At 49.6% G+C, this 14,834-nt stretch overlaps 1 protein-coding gene across 1 annotated transcript in view; it reads left to right on the plus strand.

Annotated features, from left to right (window-relative positions):
* The window catches only part of RBM19 (RNA binding motif protein 19), a 461,658-nt gene that overhangs the window by 162,980 nt on the left and 283,844 nt on the right, over positions 1–14,834 (plus strand). The window contains exons 16-17 of the mRNA XM_078667139.1: positions 7,080–7,191; positions 13,630–13,799. Of these exons, the coding sequence (XP_078523265.1) occupies positions 7,080–7,191; positions 13,630–13,799 (282 nt within the window). The remainder of the gene's footprint in view (positions 1–7,079; positions 7,192–13,629; positions 13,800–14,834) is intronic.

Below are 14,834 nucleotides of genomic sequence, written 5' to 3' on the forward strand. Positions count from 1 at the left end.
TCATCTGCGTACAACAAAACTGAAAGAGCTCTTGACTTAATTCCGGTCATATCTTTCCCTATTTGGTCAGGTATGATTCTAAATCATTATTGTAGATAAGGAACGAAAGAGGAGCCATAACACACCCTTGTCTAACCCCTAAGTGTTACTGAATATTCATAGAGAGTTCCCCACCTTTGCCATACCTGACCCTTTTAGTAATATCCCAGTGCATTTTTTCTAATAGCCCGAATCCTGATCAATTCCCATCGTGGCCATGCCCTTCCACAGCTTCCCACTGTTTACCATGTTGAAAGCAGAGGAGAGGTCCATAAACGCACGGGGAAAGGAGCCTCTCCTAGCCTTTATATAGTTCTCTTAGGTCAGCTGTAGGTTAACCCTTGACGAAGTTTGTTCTGGACTTTTGACAAACATTCATTATCCTGCAGCTAAACTTCCAATCTGAAAGAGACAATTAGTTATGGATTCCTCACCTTAGAATTACTCCAAGGTGTCAGACTGGATCTGGAGAATTTTTCTTCAGCAGTACCCCTGCACGTGGTGGGTGGCGTCAGTCGGCTCCACGTTCTTCGTTGGCATCGTGGTCGCTGGAATGACATCGCAGTGTCCACTTAGACGCCGCCCTGCGCTCCGATGTCAGTTCTTTCTTTTTCTGTGCTAGCCAGCGTAGATCCGGAGAGAGCGGTACCTCAAGTCACTTTTTGACTCTCTTTTTGCGACTTTTTATCGACATCTTTTCGAGTCGTTCGACTATTGATGCACACAGGGATGTCCCGTCCTCGAACCAGCTTCACGGCTTGTGACTCCTGTCACAAGCTGATGTTGGTTACGGCCCGCACCTTGCGTGCCTTTGCCGTTTGGAGTGCGACCACGACCCAAAGTCGTGCTCAGACTGCTGCGCCATGAACCAAAAGTCTTTGCGGGAGAGGTCCTGAAAGCTTCTCAAGGCTCGGCAGTCCACTCCACACCATTCGAGGTCCTGGCCAAGAGTGAGGTCGCGGGACCGGTCGCGGAGTCGTCACCACCACTCCTCGTCAAAGTCTTCATCTTCAGGTAAATCAAAGCACAAGAAGAAGGCGAAGAAGCACCGTCACTCTTCGCATTCTCCTCGTCTGTCGGCCGACGCAACGCGGTTAGTGGAAGGTAGTCGTCCGGCTCCGCCTGTGGAGCCTGTTGGGTTGACCCTGGACTTCCCTCCCATCCCGGGAGCCGGATCGATCCCTGCCCAACTTCGTAGCTTTTACGAAGCCCTCCATTCCATCTTTGGGCACCCCGACTCTGCCGACGCGCCTTCGGGCCCTGTGGACTCAGCTGGGGCTCTAGGCCTTTGATGCCGGCGGCTTCGGCTCCGGTGTCGCAGGGCCCCCAGGGATCCAGGCCTGGATCTGGATCGGCACCGGTCGACCTTGTGACACCTCTGTCGCTGAATCCAGTGGTGACACCTCTGGCGCCGGTTGTGTCCTCAGCCGACGTTGACTTTGGCTCCCCTTCGATGTGGACACGGAGGCCGACCGGAATTGACCCACGTCAGGACCGGCGTCTTGCTGAGCTTCATCGTAGTCGGTTGTCTGTGAGCTGCCAGAAGCACCGGGACGCCCCTTTGCTGGGGCAGCTGAGCGCTATATAAGTCACTATAACATAACATAACTTAACATAACCGTTACTTTTGTACCACTGTTCTCCACTGGTGTTCCCTATCGGCCCGAGTGACTGCCAGAGGAGGGTGAGGAGGACTGGGAAGGGTCTGTGGACCCTTTGGCAGACCAGTTATAGGGTCCGGACTTGAGAGAGGAGTTGGGTGAGGCCAGTGGTCTGGACACCTCCCTTGACCTTAGCATGCTATCTCCCCCTACCGTGGCTAGGGAGGAGGGTTCATTTTACGCTTTGGTGTTGCGTAGGGCTGCCAAGGCCCTAAACCTTGAGCTTCCTATGGTGGCGGTCAGGACTAACCTCCTAACCGAGGTGCTACAGCCGGCAGCGGCCTCTTCGGAGCCCCTGCTGCTATTCAATGAGGCCCTTACAGACATCCTTTTGGGCACTTGATCCAAGTCCAACACAGAGGTACCTGTGAACAGGATGATTGCATGCCACATCCCGGCCCCGGGTGACTCATTTTCCTCTCCTAACATCCACCCCTGAGAGCTTGGGGGTCCAAGCCTTGACTTCAAGGGCGCATTCCCTACCGCACCACCTGGTAGGGAATCCAAAAAGCTGGACCACCCTGGGAGGATGTTTTCTTCCTCCTGCTTAGGACTGCAGTCGGCGAACACCGCATGTCTCTTGGGCCATTACTGCCACTCGGTGTGGGACTTGGTCGCGCAGGTGCTGCCACAGTGCCCGGAGGAGACTTGGGCCGTGCTCTCCCGTGCAGTTGTTGAAGGGAGAGACATGGCAAAGTTTGCCATAGGATGTGGGCTGTACATCGCCGACTCACTAAGCTGGATGATTTCAACATCAGTAGCCCTGAGACGCTACGCCTGGCTGAGGTCCACTGGCTTTTCGGGTGATGTCCAAGCAACACTTTTGGACATGCCCTTTGATTGCCATAGCTGATTTGATGACAAGGCAGACAACGCGCTCGAGGGCTTAAGGACTCCAGGGCTACGGCCAGATCCTTGGGACCCGCTTCCACCTCCCGCCCAGCGCAGCCTGCTTTTCGCCCCTTTGGTGGCTACAGAAGGGTGCCCGCCACGTTCCGCCCAGAGCCGCAGGCCTGCGCAAGCTGTCCAGCGTCTACGCAGCCGGGGACGTGAGTCCCCCGTTGTGGGTCTGGGGGGCAAGCGGGCGGGCCAGTCCACCAGCTCCCCCTCTTCAGCAGCCTCCAAGCCCTCCTTGTCCGACCTTTCAGGGCAACCATACCCCAGTGGGCTTCCGGATCTGCCCACTAGCTCAGCATCACGTTGAGTTTTGCAGATAGTCAGAAGGGGCTACTCCCTCCTCTTCAGGACTACCCCTCCATCCATGCCACCTCAATTCCATCGCATGTCGGAGGATCACTTGGCCCTTATCCAACAGGAAGTTACGGCTCTCTTGGCCAAGGGGGCCATTGAGCGAGCTCCTGCCCCAGAAGTAGGTTGTGGTTTTTATAACCACTACTTTCTGGTGCCCAAGAAGGACAAGGGCCTGTGTCCTATCTTGGATCTCAGGAACGTCAACCGCTTCCTCTGGAAGGAGAAGTTAAAAATGTTTGACACAGTCTCGGGTCCTGTCTGCCGTGGACACTGGATGGTAGCGCTGGACTTGCAGGACGCTTATTTTCACATTCCCGTCCAGCCGGCCCATCGGCGTTACCTACAGTTCACGGTGGACCCGAGCACTTTCAGTTTACCATGCTCCCCTTTGGTCTTACCAGAACCCCTCATGGTTCGCGAAAGTGATGGCTGTGGTTGCAGCTCATCTGCGCAGATCAGGGGTTCCAGTATTCCTCTATCTTGACGACTGGCTGTTGAAGGCGGGCTCGCCCCAGGCTGTCATTTCCCACAGACTATGGCGCCCTCATGCATTCGCTGGGGTTCACCAGCCACGTGCTGAAGTCATACCTGATTCCCTCTCAGAAGCTCCTTTTCATCGAAGCGGTTCTGGACACAGCACTGTTTCGGGCTTATCCTCCCGAACAGCGAGTCCGGGATATTAGAGCTATGATTCCGATCTTTTAGCCTCTATCACAGGTTTCAGTCGGAATGACCCTGAAACTACTTGGCCTCATGCTTATGGACTATGCCAGTTGGCATATGCAGGCTCTGCAGTGGGACCTGAAGTTCCAGTGGGCAGAACATCAGGGGAATCTTCCCGATTACGCCCGGATCTCGGAGGGCACTGCACATCAATTACAGTGGTGGCTTACGAGCCAGGATTGAGGCAACGGCATATCCCTTCCCTTCCCCAAACAGAGTTCACAGTAGGGACAGATGCATCACTTCTGGAGTGGAGCGGCCACATGGGAGAGGCAGAGATCAGCGGCCTCTGGTCTCCGGCTGAGTCCGGGCTCCACATCAACTTTCTGGAGCTTTGGGCAATCCGTATTCCACTGAAGGCATTCCTTCCTTCTGTGAACGGGAGAGTAGTGCAGGTGTTCACGGACAACACCACTGCCATGTGGTACTTCAACAAACAGGGTGAGTGGGGTCATGGACCTCCGTGCGAGGGTAGATGGAGTGAGGAGGTACTTAAATGGGCTACCGCTGAGAGGGAGGCGCTACAGCATGAGGAATACAGAGGATTTCGGAGAAAGCCAATCTCCTTGGACTGGGCTCATCTGATTGTACAATTTAGATCTGAGACGGGTGAGGAGGCCGAAGATTGTTGGTAAACACCACATGACTCTACATGAAGTGCTTGATTCCTAAATATACCATGGAGTGCATATGTGTGCCTACTCCCTTCCCCTCTCTTCTTCCTCCTCCTCCTCCTCCTCCTCCTCCTCTCCTCTTTCACCTACCTTGTCGGGACTCTTGCCCTGGCTGGAAACATTGTGGAACAGGACAGATTAGTTCATAGCAGCCAAGTTAAGGGAAAGGTTTTGGGGAGGGGACTAATGTGGGAGGGAATTAGAAGGGAGGGACCAAAAGTTTCTTTAAAAATGTATTGTTGACAATTCATTGGACGGATGTTCGTTTGTATGTACAAGAATCGTCATTGTCTGTTAGAATATGTATATTTTAGCAAATGATTTCTAGTTAAATAGGTCACCGTACTAAAACAATTATCTGATGTATAAACATAATCTAAAATTAACGTGGAATATAATGCTTGCTTGCAAAACCTGATGCCTAATAAAAATTTGAGGGGAAAAAGCTTCGAACCCATAACACGCCTGCTGATAAATCATGTCTAACTTCAGGTGCGTTATTCTCTTGGAAGACTTTCCATTCCAAAACAACTTTCAGTTTTCCTCTGAGCTCAGGACATTAAAGTTTGAGGTTTGTTAAGACGCGAGGAAGTGAAGGAGACCAAAGAAACGCTGATGTGTCTTTAGCAATTGGGTAAAAAAAAGATTCCCACAGGAAATACAGCATACTTTTCTGAATAAATTAGGCAGAAGACTAACCTGCCAGAGTAAGTTTTTTATATTATTTCTGAGTGCGAGTACCCTAAATCCGTGCAATCTGTTTTGTTTAGCCTGCTTGACAACTCTTTTGAGTTTCTTCTGTGTTAAAATCATACAAAATTGCTCACACGTTAGATAAAAAAATACGTGCCATAGACACAGAAATGCAATATTGATCTAATTTGTAAAGCCTCTAATGTATTGCTGGAAATGTTGGAACCAGTCAGAGTCCCATCTTAGGTCAATTATCTCTAGAACATCTGTGTCTTGTCAGAGTCCTGAAACAACTTGGTTTATTTATTATAATTAACTTGTCTAATATTTTAACACATCTCTCAAACGTGCCCCACAATTGGGAAATCAGTTATGTTTAAACCTCTACTTAAGAAATTCGACAGCTCAGGTTAGTTTTCATCCATTGTCTTTGTTACTTTTTCTACGCAAATTGTTACAAAAGCTTGTCTATAGCCAACTTCAGTGAGTAAGCTACTTGACTCCTTTCAAGCAGTTTTTCTTCCTGCTTTAGAACCAAGGTACTTGTGCTCCACTTTGTGGAGGCTGGCTGATAATTGTGGTGTTTGATTCTCCATTTCTTTCAGCCACCATTGACCACAACATCTGCAAAGTTCTTTGTATCGAGTGTGATTAAAAAAACAGGATCCCCTACATCAAGATATAAAATACTGATTTATTCTTGCATTAATTTGTTATCCAAGTGCAAATTGTAAAATTCTATGTAGACCTAGCGCTAACTTTTCCAGAGAAATGGCACAACATCATTGGTGTTAGGAGGCAGATCAACTCTGGATATTTGATATGCTGCTACAGACATCAGTTCACACATTCTTTAAATACTACAGAAGAGTTGGTTTCAAAATTGACCTGTTTAATTAATTTACATTTCATCTCTTTATCAACATTTGTGAGCGACTACTGACTTTTATTTGTTCCTAATGGTTATCACATAATGAATATGCCATGATGTAAAAGGAAATCTTTCCTATAGGTAGGTTTGCTCTGTATCTTCTTTTTTTGGTAAACAACTTGCACCCTCCAAAGTTTCATAAATATATTTTCTCTCATGTAGGCTGAAACAGAATTGAGGGGCTTATGTAGGGCTTGTGTAGGGTAATGTGGATGTAACAGAATTGATGGCCTTAAATGAGCAGTGACTAATTCTCTGTGTACCATGTTAAGAATTGTTTTTCTTAAAACTGCTTGCAAATATTTCCCTTTGTGTTTAATGTTTAAAGATGATTTACAGATGTGTTCTTGGCTATGTTGTGGACCGATTGAAAATATATTAACTGTGAACTATATTGGAAATACTCCTTGTGGAAATCTGTAACATTTCCTGATTAACAGCTCAGCCTCGTTGATAATTATTGCTGCCTTCTGTAAACAGGGGTTGAAACTAATAGTTTCCTTTATACTAGCCATCTCAGCAGTTATCAACCTAGAGTTCCTAATATTTGGGAATTCCCCATTAATTGTAAGAGAAGGAGGTGAGCTTGATGTAAGCATATGAGCAAGTTACTCAATGCAATAAATCTGGGTTTGAAACTAATAGTTTCATTTATACTAGCCATCTCAGCAGTTATCAACCTAGAGTTCCTAATATTTGGGAGTTCCCCATTAATTGTAAGAGAAGGAGGTGAGCTGGATGTAAGCATATGAGCAAGTTACTCAGTGCAATAAATCTGGTATGTTGGTCAACTTCCTCTGATTAACAAAGGTTCATCCACTCTCCTTGCTACGGGATGTATGGTGACACAATCTAGCTACAGGGCTCTGTTTAGTATATGTTTGTGCCTCATGATGTTCGAGCCAGGTTTGTTTATCAAAAAGTAAGTCTAAAAATGTAGACAAAGGTGTTATTTGGGAATATGTGTGGCAAGTTCTTTCCCATATTCTTTCTAATATATGTGTGCCAATTAAGAGTTACATGGTTCAATTTCTCTAAGTACTTTGTTCTTATGAACATCGACCATCCTCCTACCACATGTTTCCTCATTTTTGTATTCTCTTTTAGTTTCAGCATGTGCCATTGTATTTGGAATGGGCTCCTATGGGGATCTTTTCTACAGCATCTTCCAAGAAGGCGGCTCAGGTGGAAGAAGAAGAAAAAACTAATTTTTCTACTGGTAAGAGAGTGAACAGGAAGATGGACATCTGAAATGTGGGAAAGAATTGGGATAAAGCGAAGTGTGAGGGATAGGAACAACCATGCATTTTTTTGGGTAACAGACTTCATTGAGCACTAATGCAAAAGACAGTGAAGAGTTATAGAACTCAAGTACAATTTTTAGTTTTGAATGGAGGGTGGGCTTCAAGGAAACTGTTCCCGTGGGACTTTGTTTTGTTTGCTGGATAGTGGAGGAGAAATAGATGTAGCTGCAACCAAGCTAATGAACTGAAGAATGTGCATTTGTGTTAAACAGGTGACTAATGTCTCTGATGAAGAACTGGAGAAGGAGCAGCCCTTTTCAATGGTGTATGATTGGAGGGAGGGACAGAGGAAAGGTGCTTGACTTGTTGAGGAGTGAATAGTGTGCAGCATTATGAGAAAGAATTGTTTAATGTTATATTGCGTGGGTAGGAAATGGTGTTGAGTAGAAGTGGATGCATACATTTAACACACTCTAGTGTATTAATCTATCTTGTTTCTGTCTTTTGAAGGTTATTCTTCAACACAGATCACTTTCATTCTTAATGTATGTAAATAGATTGAGCGCTCAGTACTGAAATTGATTTCAAAACTGTTTAAAAGGGAGGCAGTATTTCATTATTAATTACATTTAACATTAGTATAATGCAATGCAAATTTCATAACCATTTGTGATACTACTGCTGTCTTTGGGAGCGACCCTTGACCCTGTCACCAGGCAGGTCGCTCCCCTCACCGCCACACAGCCTGAGCCCGCTGCTGCAACCGCTCGTGATTGGTTTGTGCCCGCTTCCACTGCCTTGCATTATGCTCCATTGCTCACTGTGCTGCTTTTTAGGTCGAGCAGGCGCAGTCTGCTCGAGACCTATTGCTGCCCGTATTTGGGAATGTAGACACGAGAGGGGCACAAGCGCAGATTTCACCTCGTGGGCGCGCACTGCGCCGTGCCCCTCTCGTGCCTCATATTCCCATGCGCAAACACACTCACACAGCCACACTCACGCATGCGCACATACACAGCCACACGCATACACAGGCGCACACACACACTGCATACACACACGCACCCCCCTTAAACAGACCCCCGCACACACAGACAGACACACGCACAGACACACTCGAACACACACAGACACGCGCGTACACTCCCCCTCCCCCTCCACTCACGGGCTCTCGCGCACACATACACACGCACACAGACACACACACATATCCCCCCTCCACTCACCGTGCTCTTTTGTCACGTCGCCTCGCTGTGCTCTACAGGCTCCGCACTCCTCTGGTGTTTTCTTCGGTGCATCACCATACGCGGGGCTTCCCTCACGCTAGTTTCTTCTTCTGATCTACTACGGCGGTGGCGTCAGTACGCCCAGGGCGCGTGCACGGGCGCGGCCTAGGTGTTTCCTGGGGCTGACGTTGAGGTGGAAGCAGACTTGGGAGGTTGAGCTCCTAAAGAGAGCGAACACCGGCGAATCCAAAGTTGGGTCGGTGTGACGGGCAGAGAGCCCGGGCTTCATCGCGTCAAGGTGGCCTCAGGCTGGAGAGGGTTTCAGTGATCTTCGAGACTGTGGATGTTAGAACTTGTCACTGCAAGGCAGTAAGCGCCGCCGGGCAGGTGATAGTGTTGAAGCTTTGCTGATTGCGAGTTGTTTTGTGAAGCCGATCACCGCAGCAGGGAGGGGTAATATCAGCAGGCGATAATGACGGGAAGGCAGATGTTGGGCGTGTCATGACGAGAGTAACTGATGTGTGGACAGAAGTCGCCATATGGGGTGTGTAGGCTGCCCGGAAGTACCCACTGCGCGCGGGGTGACGATAAAGTAAGAAGTAATTAATGGGCTCATGTATACGTCGTTTAAACACTTCCGAAATGTGCTCAAAGTTTCGAATGCCGCTCGAGATGCCCATTGAAGCAAAGTCACGTGGGTGAACATATGTGAGACCACCAAAAGTCAACACATTGCTAAACATTATTGAATGGTTTTGAATTACAATAACTTTTATTTAACTATTAATTATTAAAAAAAATAAAAACCATTGTTATTTGTAATATCAATACATGAAAGTCTTGTAAATACAACACATATTGCATTACAAATGCAATAGGTGTCACATTTTGCGAAAGTTATAACTATTGGCATGGTAAATGACAAAGCTAATAATTTCGCTATTTTCAAAAACAAAACCTAAATAAAAAAAATTATCATTTACAATACCAATAGCTCAAACTTTCCGAATGCGAGACCTATTGCATTGCAAATGCTTGTTTCTTTGCTGTCTTGCCCCTTTTCCTTTGTGTCTCCCTGTGCCCCCGTCTTTGCCTGTGTCCCCTTTGCTTTTGTGACCCCCTCCTGCGCCTCCCTACGTGTTTTCGCCTCGCTGCGTCCCCTGCGCCCCCACCCCCTTGCATTCCCATTTGCCACCTCGCTCCCGCCTCCCAACTGCTCCTCCTTCCCACTTCCCCTCTTATGGAGGCCGCACAGCGGTAGAGAAAGCGACCCTTGACCCTGTCACCAGGCAGGTCGCTCTCCTCACCGCCACACAGCCCCCTGTGTGCCTGTGCCCACTGCTGCAGCCGCTCGTGATTGTTTTGTGCCCCCTTCCACTGCCTTGCATTCTGTTCCATTGCTCACTGTGCTGCTTTTTTCTTTGCTGTTGTGCCCCTTTTCCTTTGTGTCTCCCTGTGCCCCCGACTTTGCCTGTGTCCCCTTTGTTTTTGTGACCCTCTCCCGCTCCCTCCTTTGTGGTTTCCCGCTGCTGCGTCCCCTGCGTTCCCCACCCGCCTGCATTTCCATTCGCCACCCCGCTCCCACCTCCCAGCTGCTCCTCCCTCCCACTTCCCCACTTATGGAGGCCACACAGCAGCCATGCCGAAGGCGCGCCTAAGACAAACCCGTCTGCGCCCATCCGCGCCTGGACCGCGCCCAGCGCCAGGACCCCTGGCCCCTCCGAATGCCACGACGTCCGCCTCTACTACGACTCCAGCACCCTCCACGCACTCAAGGCCAGACGATCACGCACCTGCTGCCTGGCCGCCTCGAAGCGTACCAAAGGACCCTTGTCCTGCTGGAACTGCAGCTTCACTAGCACCCTGCCCGCCAACCCAACCAACAAGAAACCCAACTTCCTCAGATGCATCCTGCTCAACACCCACTCCGCCCGCAAACACGTTGTCGAACTCTGGGACCTACTCTATACCAACGCTCCAGACGTTGCCTTCCTGACAGAGACTTGGCTGACCCCATCCTCTGCACCTGAAATCGCAATAGCCATCCCGCAAGGCTACAAGATCACCCGCAAGCACCGCCCCAACGGAATAGGAGGAGGAATTCCCATCGTCCACAGAAACACTCTCAAAATCTCGACTCACGCCGATGACACCCTCAGCACCGTTGAACACCTGCACAGATCCACACCGACCCCAACACCACCCTCAGAGGCACCCTCATCTACAGACCACCCGGACCCCGACCTCAGTTCTACGACTCCATCACCGACTTCATCAGCACACACGCCCTCGCATCCACGGACTACATCCTCCTCGGGGACCTGAACTTCCACCTCGAGAACAACAACAATGCCAGCTCCTCCACCCGGATCGACAACCTCGGCAACCTCGGACTCAGACAACTCGTCACAACACCCACTCACTCCGCCGTCCACATGCTTGAACCTATTTTCTCAACAAGCACCCACGTCTTCTTCGACCGCACCATCGAACTCCATTGGACCGACCACCGCTGCATCCACTTCACCTTCCAGAAACCCACCACACACCACCGCATTCAGAAGATGCCGCACCGCAGCTGGGGCAAGATCACCGAGGACCAGCTAACCGCCGCCCTCACCCAGAGCCCACCCGCGGACCCGACCAATCCCGACACCGCAGCCTGCAGCCTCAGATAATGGATCGAAGATTGCGCCTACACCCTCGCCCCGCTCAAGAAGCCCCCCATCACCCACACCAGCAAGAGAACCAGCTGGTTCACCAAAGACCTCCAGGCCTCCAAACGAACCTGTCGAAAACTAGAAAAAAAACTGGACCCACGATAGAATACCAGAAAGCTACACAGCCCACAGTAACCCCATCCGCCGACATCACAAACTCATCAGATTTGCCAAAAGGACTGCCTTCAGAGACAGCATAGACAACAACGCACCCAACAGCAAAGAACCCTTCAGCATCGTAAAGGAACTCTCAACCCCAGCTCCAACACCAACGACATCCCACCGTCACGAGACCTGTGCGACTCACTGGCCACCTCCTTCCATCGCAAGATAGAAGACATCCACGACAGCTTCGATGCTGCCACCACCCCGGCAACCGCCGCCACCACCGCTCCCACGACCACCGCCCCCACCAACCGCCTGCTCGCCTGGACTAACATCAACGACGACACCATCAAGATGATGAACACTGTCCACTCCGGATCCCCAGAAGACCCCTGCCCACACCACATCTTCAACAAAGCCAGCAGCACCATCGCACCCCAGCTCCAGAAAACCATCAACATCTCCTGTGAGACAGCGACCTTCCCGGAGAGCTGGAAGCATGCAGAGATCAACGCCCTACTAAAGAAATCCAAGGCGGACCCCAAGGACCTCAAGAACTTCCGACCCATCTCCCTGCTCCCGTTCCCGGCAAAGGTCATCGAAAAGGCCGTCAACAAACAACTGACCAGCTTCCTCGAAGAGAACAACATCCTGGACCCGTCCCAGTCCGGGTTTCGCAGCAACCACAGCACCGAAATTGCCCTCATCGCCGCCACCGACGACATTAGGATCCTGCTCAACAATGGAGAAACTGCGGCCCTCATCCTCCTGGACCTGTCAGCCGCTTTCGACACAGTCTGCCACCGCACACTAAGAGCATGCCTCCACGACGCCAGATCCAAGAGAAGGCCCTGGACTGGACCACATCCTTCTTCACCGGGAGAACCCAAAGCGTCCGCCTCCCCTCCCCTTCCGCTCCAAAGCCATGGAGATCTGCGGCGTACCCCAAGGCTCATCCCTCAGCCCAACGTTGTTCAACAACTACATGGCACCGCTCGCCCACGTCGCCCGACAGCATGACCTAAACATCATCTCCTACGCCGATGACACCCAGCTGTCCCTCTCGCTCACCAGAGACCCCCAACCCGCCAAAACCAACATCCACGAAGGACTGAAGGCCGTCGCCGACTGGATGAGGAACAGCCGACTGAAGCTGAACTCAGACAAGACGGAGGTCCTCATCCTCGGTTCCTCCCCCTCGGCCTGGGATGACTCCTGGTGGCTGACGGCACTAGGAGCACCCCCCCACACCCACCAACCACGCACGAAACCTAGGGGTCATCCTTGACTCCACACTCTCCATGACAAAGCAGGTCAACGCCATCTCCTCCTCCTGCTTAAACACCCTTCGCAGGATCTTCAATTGGATCCCCACCGAAACTAGGAGGATGGTCACCCAGGCCCTCATCAGCAGTAGACTGGACTACGGCAACGCACTCTACGCAGGAGTCCAGGCCAAACTCCTGAAACGACTCCAACGCATCCAGAACGCCTCTGCACACCTGATCCTCGACATCCCCCGCCACATCACACCCCACCTGAAGGACCTGCACTGGCTCCCCATCAACAAGAGGATAACCTTCAAGCTTCTCACCCACGCACACAAGGCACTCCACGACACCAGACCAGCATACCTCAACAGCCGACTCAGCCGCTACACCCCCGCCTGCCAGCTCCGCTCCACAGACCGCGCCCTCGCCTCCATCCCCCGCATCCGAAGAGTGACCGCCGGCGGCAGATCATTCTCCCACCAAGGCGTGGAACACCCTCCCCATCCACCTACGGCAGACCAAAGATCTCCTGACCTTCAGGAGACTCCTCAAGACATCAAGACATGGCTCTTCGAACAGTTGCAGCGTTGCCCCCCGCCCTGCGCCTGGAGACCCTCACGGGTAGGTAGTGCGCTTTACAAATGCTATGATTGATTGATCGATTGATTGATTGGTCTGTGCGCAGTGTGAATCAGTGGATACAAATAATATGCAATTTAATTAAGTGGTGCTAGCAAGTCTCAACCGACATGCAAACGGAACCAGTCTTTAATATGTAAAGTGTAGTGTGAACTACAATTGTACTGAAAGTTCTAGAATGTGATAAACTTTTGCTTGGCTAATTTCATTTGGATTACCATAGAAGGAGCCCATTGCTCTCTTAAATTTATTTTCTGAAAGGTCGGACTTATTGGTTTATAGGTTTCTTACTCATCCATTCCTAAATTCATTTGGGGCTAATTTTCTGCAAAGATTTTCAAACTTATTTTGTATGCGTCCATTAGCAGATGTGAGGCCGTAATTCTCAGGGCTCATATTTAACTGAATGACTTGTGGTCAAACTGCAGAAAGCTTTATCCTTCTTTCTGTAGATTCTGATAATATTATGGAAGCGGAAACAATTCCTGCACAGGTCACTGCAAAGGAAAAAGAGGAGGAGGAGGAGGATGATGAAGAGGAGGAGGAGGATGAGAGCATTCCAGGCTGTACATTGTTCATCAAAAACCTGAATTTCACAACCACAGAGGAAACACTACAGAAGGTAAGGGTTTTGGGAGCTTCTTAAGCTTTGTTTCCAACATTTTTTTTCTAAATGATCTATGTCTGTTTATTGGCCAATGCTAAAAGATTTACATCTATGAACATCTAGATGTGCACAGCCTAGGAGTCAGGCTGCCTTAGTACCTATCTGTCATCAGTTGATCACACTTGAAAACCAGTCAGCATATTTCCTTCCTAACAATCTTTCATCCTCTGCTGCAGCTTTTCCAAATGACCCATTATTTAAGACTTCTGATGGATACATTTAACTGCAGATTCTTAACCTTTGGAATATACTGAGGTGCCAGACAGAGATTTTCCTCAGCAATTTTCCCAAGCACTGGTACTTGGCTCTGTATGGCTGCTCAGTGACATCACACTGCCCTGAAAGTGATAGTGTAGACCCGCATTTAAGTGCCACACCTACACAGTTATGTCAGTTAATTGTTTAGGTCTCGCATAGACACGAGAGACAGTTGTCTTGTGTCAGTTCATTCATGACCAGTGGGAGAACAGGTTTCCATTTGTCCATAGGCCTGGAAAGCTATACTTTCAGACAGACTAGTGGATCTTGTAAGTTATGGAAAACTGGTAGAACCTACCCTTCAAGCAGCCTCCTCTAGGTTAGACCGTTTGCAGGATTGTCTTCTCTTTCTACTGGAAGAAGTGGCAGAATTGCTTCAGAAATGAGCTGTGGAGTTGGTGCAAGAGTAGACGATTGGACAATGATGCAGTTCCTGATGCTTCCTTGTTTCAAAGAAGGCAGTGGTCTTTGTCTGGTCCTAGACCTCTGTGTCTTGAACCTCTTTCTCTGCAAAGAGAAGATCAAGATGCTATCCCTTGCGCAGGTTCTGTTGGCACTTAATCTCAGAGACTGGATGATATTTCTCAATGAACAGGATGGATGTTTTCATATACTGCTCTAAAGTCCCACAGGAAGTACCTGTGGTTTATAGTGGGCTTGGCTCACTACAAGTTTGCAGATTCCACCCTTTATTCTGATATCAGCACCACAAGTCTTCTCAAAAGAAGTTGG

This window comes from Lissotriton helveticus, chromosome 11 (assembly GCF_964261635.1).
Source record: "Lissotriton helveticus chromosome 11, aLisHel1.1, whole genome shotgun sequence".
NCBI lineage: Eukaryota > Metazoa > Chordata > Amphibia > Caudata > Salamandridae > Lissotriton > Lissotriton helveticus.